At 39.7% G+C, this 9,094-nt stretch overlaps 1 protein-coding gene across 1 annotated transcript; it reads left to right on the top strand.

The window, feature by feature from the left end:
- The first annotated feature begins 4,773 nt into the window (after positions 1 to 4,773).
- LOC149309392 (putative protein FAM10A4) lies at positions 4,774 to 5,733 on the top strand. Its single transcript, XM_089531256.1, has one exon. The coding sequence runs from the start codon at positions 4,774 to 4,776 to the stop codon at positions 5,731 to 5,733; it is 960 nt and encodes a 319-aa protein (XP_089387382.1).
- The last annotated feature ends 3,361 nt before the right edge of the window (positions 5,734 to 9,094 follow it).

The raw sequence follows: 9,094 nt of genomic DNA on the forward strand, positions 1-9,094 counted from the left end.
CTTAGGTGAGGTCAAACCCTTTCCTCATTCCAATGATTCTGAACCAGACAACTAGTCTATGAGGACTTGGGTGTGAACAGATTTAATCTTGCTTTCTCTCAGTCTGCATTTGGATCTCAGGAAGGAGGCTTTTACTTAATCTCTCTCCAGTGATCATGATTCAAATTGCTGTTTCCTCATTTATAATAATCATAAATGAACCAGTGCCCTGTAGAAAAGGGATGGCATTAAAATGTCACCCTTGGTGATCCTGATCAATATTTATGCACTGCACCACTGATTAAATGAGAGGTTTACCAGGACAGTGGCTAAAGTAGAGACAGGCAATTTCAATGGTTCAGGGGATGCACTAACTCCCTATGACCTTAGAGGTGCTACACCCAACATCCTTTCCCTCTTTCCAGTCATTTCCACTTTTGGAAACCACCTTTCCAGTTCCTCCAGGCCTGAAACTGACTCTAGGAGACAAAAGCAGCCACAGACTGTTCCCACCTCCAGATATCTATGGACACTGTTGGATGATTTTACAGCCAAGGGGTTTGAGGTGAGGACACAAAGGGCCCTCTTTGCCCAACCTGGACTAAAGATTGCAAGCAGTATGTGGGATATAGGTTGTCTAAATGCATTTTAGGGTGACATAAGAAATGCAAACCTACCTGTTTTTCCCCATGAAGAATAAGTCCTGAACTGTGGAGATTATTACATCCCTGGATTTATCTTCAAGTTTTCCTGTCACTGAAGAACCTTTTTTTAAAATATAATTTTAATATTCTTTCCATACCTAAATAGATTGATATTATGTGGGAATGAATATGTCCCCCACAACACACACACCTTTGTTGGCCCTTTATGTGTCTATTCTCAATCTTTCTCACAATGACAGTGAGCATTTTCAGCAATGGTGAAGAAAACATATGCGAATTCTGTTCATTGGTAGGGGGTTAGCCAGTGGCATCCCTACTATTTTTGGCCCCCAGTGCTGATCATTTTTAACACCCCTTCCTCTCTACAACACAAATGATTTTCACTGATGATCATGAAATGAAATGAATAATAACAATAATGAGAAAGAAAACACAGACAGTGAAAATTCTGTTTTATTGAATACACAGTAAAGACTGTGAGTCCAACAGACTTTTTAAGATCCTCAGTACATCAATGAGGATGTATCTATTTTTCCATCCTGTCATTCTATCATTTATCTCATTTCCATCAAGGAGTATCCAGTTCAGCTTTCAAGAAACCCGGGGGAAATAAAGTAGACCTGAGATTCTATTGGAAACCCTGTAATTATTGTCATGTCTTTACATTATGTGCTGGTATGCTTATAGCTCTGTAAACAAATGAACAAACACCGCTGCTTCTTCCAGTGACCAGATTTCTCTACCCTAGCAATGGTCGAATGACAACTTTCAGCAACATTTACTGGGGATACTGGGATAGCAAAAGCAAGCTCTCCCCCATCTCACAAGAATGTAGGGTTGTTTTCTCCACTCTGTCTCTGCTTCCAGATGGCTAGAGACTTGGGGCCCGTACAGACAGGTCAGAATAAAGCTACTTCAGGTCACTTTGGAGGCATGCTATTTAAATGACACATGCATTTTAAAATGCCAGAAGCTGTGCCAAAGTCATGCTCCAGTCCTTCTGGTCTCTTAGGACACATGCATCATTTAAACAGCATACTTCCAAAGTTACCTAAAGCAGCTTTATTTTTGGTCTGCCTGTACAGCCTCGTACTTTTAAAAATGAATTCTTAGCATCTGGGCCATCTAACAGTCCCAATAGGTGTCAAGTAAAATGTCTAGAATCTGCATTTAATCTGGCTAACCCAGTCACATAGGAACCCTACAACATGGGCCTTGGATAACATCCTCTCAACTCTTCAAAATCTTGAAGCAATAACTCACATTTGAGGATAAATTAAAAGGAAAAAGAGGGGGGGGGGGAGGGAGAAATCTACAGGCTAATTTCTGTCTTAGCATGAGGTTTTTTAAAATATTTATCCACTTCCTCAGTCACTGCATATGAGAAAGTGGGTTGATACCCACAAATGCTTGTGGTACATCTTAAATCAGTTAATCTTAAATGGATTGATAGATTCCTCCTCCCCCCCTCCACCTTTTGCTTTGCATTGTACAGACCAGCAGAGCTTCTTCAAAAGGAAGCTGTAACTCCCATTGCTGCTTCCATTTCCTTTTGTGCCTTTGTTGTTGTTGTGTGCCTTCAAGTTGTTTCTGATGTATGGTGATCCTAAGGTGAACCTATTGTGGGGTTTTCTTGGCAAGATTCCTTCAGAGCAGGTTTGTCATTATCTTCCCCTGAGGTGGAGAGCTTGTGACTTGTCCCAAGGACTTGCTCAATGAGTTTCATGAATTGACCTCTGGTCTCCAGCGTCATAGTCCTATACTCAAAGCATTACACCACACTGCCTTACCCAAGGAAATTTGGAGGGAGAGAGGACAAGAAATTCACTTCAGTTGAAACAGGCTGCAAGTGTGTACTGCTCAGTTCATGTTCCTTATAGCCCACCCCTTCTTCTCTTTTCTGGCACCTCAGTTAAGGAGTGAGGTGACACCATTGCACCCCCTTATCTTGTGCACCGGGGTGTGGAGTGCCCCTGCCCCCCTTTTGTTCTGTCACTGGGGCTTGCCTTTATTTACAAGATGGCACTGGTTAGAAAATGGTAGATGAAAACAAATGTTTTGTTTTCATTAACAACAACTGGTTTGCTGCTGCTGTGAGTTTCAGTTTCTAAATACATTTCCTCTGAAAATGTGAGAGTAATGCATTATGCATGATGTTATGCTTATGAGAGATCTACATCACAAAATTTGAAGTACTAAAACCAAAGGATAACTATATTCTGATCCAAACATTTGTGCATGAGTTTCAGATCAAATCACTTTGTATCTGAATTCAAAAAGATTCAATTCCTCAAGCATCCCTAATAACATATTCCGGAGCTAGCAGAGTTGCAATCTGCAGTCTGATGGCTTTCCATCATTGGAATGGCCCAATGGGGATAACACTACTTAATGAAGTAGGCTTTGTTGGGGGGAAATATGCTGTCTCCATTGGCCAATGAGGATTATTATCTAAAAGAAAGAATATCATAAAAAGTAAACATTCCTTCAGCAGAAAACTCAGTTATTTCAAGGGAAGCCTTCATGATGTTAGAAAAGAATTGGCAATATTTGAATGGGTTGCAGAGAATTTTCATGTGGACTGAATATGTGTGCATGCACCTTTAAGTCACCTGATGATTTATGGTAACACCATTAATTTCATAGGGTTTCTTAGGCAAGGAATACTTAGAGGTTGTTTTGCCAGTTCCTTTCTCTAAAATATACCGTACAGCACCTGGTATTCATTGACAGTCTCCCATCCAAGTACTACTCATATTTTACTCATATAGATTTTAAAAAATTCTCTCCTTCCCTTCATCTTTTTTTAAATACCCAAGGATAATTCATTGCACAATGTAATTGTTGATCACATTAAGAAAACCTTTCCAGAACCACACTGGGAATGTCACTGTGTGATGATATAGTTTCTTTGCCATTGTACAGGGGAAATAATGGCTATCGGGTTCATTGGATGACAAAGGTCCTGCACAATTCAAACCAAATTCTGCTGTGCTCTAAGATATTCAAAATAAGAGTTTATTGTTTATAAATTTGCTCCTTAAGGATTTTTTTTTCTGAGACAAGACATGCCTGCATGTGGTTATTTCAAAATCACATGTTATTTTATATTGAGACTGCCAATCCAAGCAGCTCAGCCTTGGGAGAAAATCCAATTGTATACAGATATATTTCAAGTATAATAACTATGATCATTTTGCATATTGTGAATCTGAATTTCTATAGACTGTATTTTCTGGAGGGAATTTCAGCCATCACAACACCCTGGCAGCTGTACCTTTGTGATACATATATTTGCAAACAAACTTTTGTCACATTCACACTCTGCATTGTTAACAAAAATTTAAACTATCTGATGCTCCTGAAAATGTAAAATCACCCTATGATAATGAGTATCCCCCACTTGTTTTGCAGTTTTAATGCATAGTGATTATTCTTTTTGGGCTTCATGATACTCCCACACAAATTGAAAGACTGAATCCATTTTGGAGAACATGGAATACTGCTCTCCCATTGTGTGCTTTAAGGAAATATTGATAGTGACAGACAAGTTACCTTTGTGTGAGCTTTCCCAGAATTGCTAGTTTTCTCACTGAGGAATTTTTTTGAATAAACTTCCAGGGAATGTACAAAAAAGCAATGAGGTGAAGCCTTAGTTACATGGTCTATTGACTGATCCAATTAAAGTATGCTACATCCCTGCTTCAAACAGATGATAAAGTTCCACAAGGACTTCTATAACAATTATTTCATTACCAATTAATTATGTGCTCAGAGTTACATTCTAATACAGCATTTGCTGAAAGTCTTGAAATTATCACTATCTGACTTTCATCTTCATCACTGGAGTGATGTCATAATGCATGACATCAACAGAACTCTTGACATAAGCCAGACTGTCATAGTCACTAATGTTTTTAATGCTCTGCAACTTTAGCTAGGTACAGCAGCAGGACCACATGGGGCAGCTGGTGAGAGACAAAGCCTTTTCCCCTGCTGTGATAGAAGGGGATTTCTAATTCATCTGCTGTTTCGACCTGAGTCTTCTCTTTTCCCCAATTGTCTGTCCTTGCAGAAAAAAATCTCACCGTATTCTGATGGTCACCTCATTCTAGCTTGATAGGGCATCATGGATCCGAAAAGTGTTGGTGATCTTCAAGCCTTGCTCAACCTTTACAAACAGGACCCAACACTCCTGAGAGCAAAACAACTTAGCTTCCTGAGAGATTCATTGGAAAGCATGGGGGACACTATCTCAGGCTTTCAGAGAATTGAAGCCTTTCCTTTCAGACTTGGTAAAGAGGAAGAAAAGCCACCTGAGCAACCTACAAGCGATGAGAGTGATTTAGATATGGATGAAGATGGGGTAATTGAACCAGATGAAGATGATCCCCAAGAAATGGGAGATGAAAATCTAGAAGTGACAAATGATATGAAAGCCAAGGCTGACCAGAAGAAAGAAGAGGCCTATGCTTCCCTAGAGGCAGGAGATTTACAGAATGCTATTGATTTGTTTACAGAGGCTATCAAGTTGAATCCACAGTCCTCCCTCTTGTATGCCAACCGAGCTAGCATCTTTGTCAAAATGCAAAAGCCTAATGCTGCCATTAGAGATTGCAACAAAGCCTCCGAGCTGAACCCTGATGATGCACAGGCCTACAAATGGAGAGGGAAAGCACACATGCTGCTGGGCCACTGGGAGGAAGCTGCTGAAGACCTTGCCTTAGCCTGTATATGGGATTTTGATGAAGACACCAATGCCCTTCTAAAAGAAGTACAGCCAAGAGCCCTGAAGATGATTGAACATCACACCAAGTATAAAAGAAAGCGCACACTGAAAAAAATCCAGAAGATTCAAGATACTCTAGATTGGATCAAAAGCATCTTGGAAGAACAAGAGAAGGCACAGAGGGAGGAGAATTTTTGGCAGTGGATTAATCAAGTCTGTCGAAGGTACTTAGACTTTTTTATGGCCATTATAGATCCCAGGATTATCCTGGCCTGGCTGGATGTTACCTGGAACCCAGACAATATCTCCAAATACCGAGACAACCACAAGTTTATGAAGTTCATTGGCCAGGTTGAATGAATGTTTACGCCAGCCATAAATGAGCCTTTCATTAAATTAAAATTGTTGTGTGTAGCATCACACAATGTTGAACGACTGAGCTGACTAGTGTGCTTATTTAAGATTTATGTAAATTTGAATTTAATCTATGAGCATCAAATCTGAATGCATTTCCGAGCCACATTCCTCTCTCTATAAATGATTAAAACTAATAGCAGGACCAGTGACTGGCTGCTAAAATTATGTCATCTCTTCTAAATCCATCCTCCTGTACTTTGCCTGCTGAAACCCCTTCTTTAGCATCATGTCTACCACCATCATTAGCTCCCATTCTATGTGCCTCAAGACTCGCTGCATCTCTTGCTATGTAAGCTTGCTTCTTTCTTTCAACTCTTTCCCCTGCAAGATCTATCAAAAGCCAAAGCAGATGGGTTACCCCCATTCTGTTACCCATCCGTCTTGTCTCATTTCCTACTATTGAACAGATAGAATAATTTTCTCCTCTGCAAATGCTGGGTGACTTGGGATGTAACACTCTTTACTGTTAAAAACCATATTGTCAATGTAAATGGAATAGTGGAGTGCTCAGCCATCTGGAATAACAACCATTGGAAAGCCACATCTTCTAAGGAAATATATTCACATCCCTGCATTGGTGTGAAATGACCTAAGCAAATATTCAACTGATATACTGTGTACCCTGATAGCTACATTGTATATGAAATGGTGTGTGTGTGTGTGTGTGCATGATTAATCTAATTGATTAAACTTAATTCAATAATTTAATTTTATTAAACAAATTTTAACTTTAAGATACATTTTAAAAGTACCAGGTGCCCATTTCCTCCCTTAAATTAGGAAAATTATTTCCAATTATCCAGCAAGACTGGTGTCAAGATCTACACTACCTGGAACATAAGGCCTACAAATTGACAAGGCATAGAAATCCTCTGCTATCTTTGTTAGTCTTCATCCTGCCCCATCAGTGTAATGGCACAGAAAACCAAGTAGGGGATCCTTGTTCATTGTCTTGTCAGTAATCCCAATCCTTTAATTATGAGATTACAAATGTGGCATTAATATAAACTTAATACAAATTTACAGTCCAGATATGTCAGTGGTGAACAATAAAAACAAAATACAGTTTTTGTTACTTCTCTGTACTGGAATGCCCTGTGAGTTACCACATACCTTACATGAATTATCAAAATATAACATTTCTGTACTTTACCAAATATAGAAAATGCTAGCATTATTTTTGTATGTAAATGAGTCAAAATCCATCCTGCCCCCCCCCCCAAAGTGGAAACATTCTGAGCATTAGAAAACATTGCTGTTTTTGGCAGGGTTTTTTCCCCATTCAGCTCCAGGGACTGAGCACAATATGGCCACATCTTATTTCATACGAGTGCTTTTTAAAAAATTGGATTCACCATAAAATCACAACAGTTAAATGGATGATCATTGTTTTTAGCCCAAATCCATAGACCAGTTAGGTCTGAGTATTCAGATTTAAGATGATTCATTCCCAATTAAATCTTATTTATGCCTTTTGAAGTAAATAACAAAAGAGCTGTGCTAGGTCAGACCAAAGGAATCTCTAATCCAGCATTCTGTTCAGGCAATGGACAATGTGTTGCCCATGGGAAACCCACAGACAAAAAAAAATAGCACTTACATTTTATATTACCCATGAAATGGCATACTTCTCTGATGTAATATCCATCCATCTTGACTAGTGGCCATTGACAGCTCTGCTTTCCATGACTTTATCTCATCCCTTTTATAGTTTATCTAATTGCTATGGCCCAAAACAATATGGGCCAAAAGAAGCAGCTTCCAGCCACTTTGGGGTGTGTGGCATTTACATGATATGTGCCCCCAAAGCAGCCGAAAGCTCCTCCAAGACAACCAAAGAGAGCCTGAAGTCAATGCAAAAAGGAGCTGTTTTAATCCGGTGTGCTGTCTGGCTTGGGACCACAGTGGTGACCTGCTTTGGGAGCAGGCCATGCAGTTGCTGTGGTCCTGGCCCAACTGTAGCTGAAGCAGCCTCCAGCTGCTCCTTTCAGGCCATCTGCTTCACCTCTGCGTAGGATATGAAGTAGTACATCCTTTTCTCTGTTGTGAACCTCCCAACTGTTCAGCTTCACTGGATGACACCATTAGTTCTCATATGGTGAGTCAAGGAGAAAAGTTCCTTCCTATAAGATGTTTCTCTCCAGATGTCTCTGTTGCGTGCATTTCTGCTTAGGTTCTCATGCCTCTGTGACTGGCTACCATGTTTTACTGTTTGCTTATGACCCCTTTGCTTCAACGTTGTCTCCATTTGCACAAGAATTTTCAGTGCTATATCTTAATTTTACTTTATTCAGGTTGCTGACAAACTGCAGAATGAATGGAGTTCGACACGGCTTTAACTGCTATGGCTCAATGCTATAGAATCTTGGAATTTGTAGTTTGTTGGGGCACCAGAGCTCTCTGACAGAGAAAGCCAAATACATATGAAACTACAAATCCAGAACATAGCTTTTGTCACGGCAATTAAAGTGGTGTCGAACCGCATTAATTCTGCAGTGTAGATGCAGGCTCAGGCACAAAACTCACAGGCCAAATAAGGCAGCTTCCAGCCACTTCAGGGGCATGGGAGGAGAAAGAAGCCAGGGCTTTGGGTTTTTTCAAAAAATAAACTTTTAATTTTTTAAATGATTTTAAAAATATTTTTACATTTTTTAAAAACATCACATCTTACCAAATTTTAATTTTAACCAATGAAACTATGTACATGTAAATACATGTGCATATGATATTGTAATTTAAAGCTATATTTTAATTTTTCTAGATGTTTATGTCACAACTATTACCATTACATTTAGTGATATACTGGAATTATGATCTGTGGGTAACATTAGTACAAAAAAACATTACTGTTTGGTGTGGTATGGGAGGAGATCATGGGGTGGTGATATCATGAGTTACCACACCAGGTGAAGCCATCCTTAGTGATGTCACTGGCTTTCATCCTGCACCTAGTGATGTCTGAATCTAAACAAAGGAGTCACTCATAGCTGTTCCCTTTCAACATGGCTATTGTCTTCTTGACCCATAGATGCTCCTACACACACCCCTACCTCTACTAGTAAGACTGAAAATTGGAGCTTGGAAGGTGGGGGAGGAAAGGTACATTCATCCTGCTTGATGGAGCTTTACTGTACCTCATCCTGCTCCATGATCTGTGTTACTGAAGTGCTGTCCCATATCCAGTCTGGAATCCTACTCTCCTACCACTTCATGTCTGCTGGATGTCTGCATGCATATTTACAAAAAGACCAAAATGAAGACCCCCTACAATCTTTCCTTCTTGATTTTTTTTTAACCTCTGTAG

This window comes from Sceloporus occidentalis, unplaced genomic scaffold, assembly GCF_023333645.1.
Source record: "Sceloporus occidentalis isolate IW3139 unplaced genomic scaffold, rSceOcc1.0.p SCAF_7, whole genome shotgun sequence".
NCBI classification, from domain to species: Eukaryota; Metazoa; Chordata; class Lepidosauria; order Squamata; family Phrynosomatidae; genus Sceloporus; species Sceloporus occidentalis.

Excerpts from the sequence above, each read along its gene's own strand:
- LOC149309392 (XM_089531256.1), top strand. The coding sequence starts at position 4,774 with ATGGATCCGAAAAGTGTTGGTGATCTTCAAGCCTTGCTCAACCTTTAC.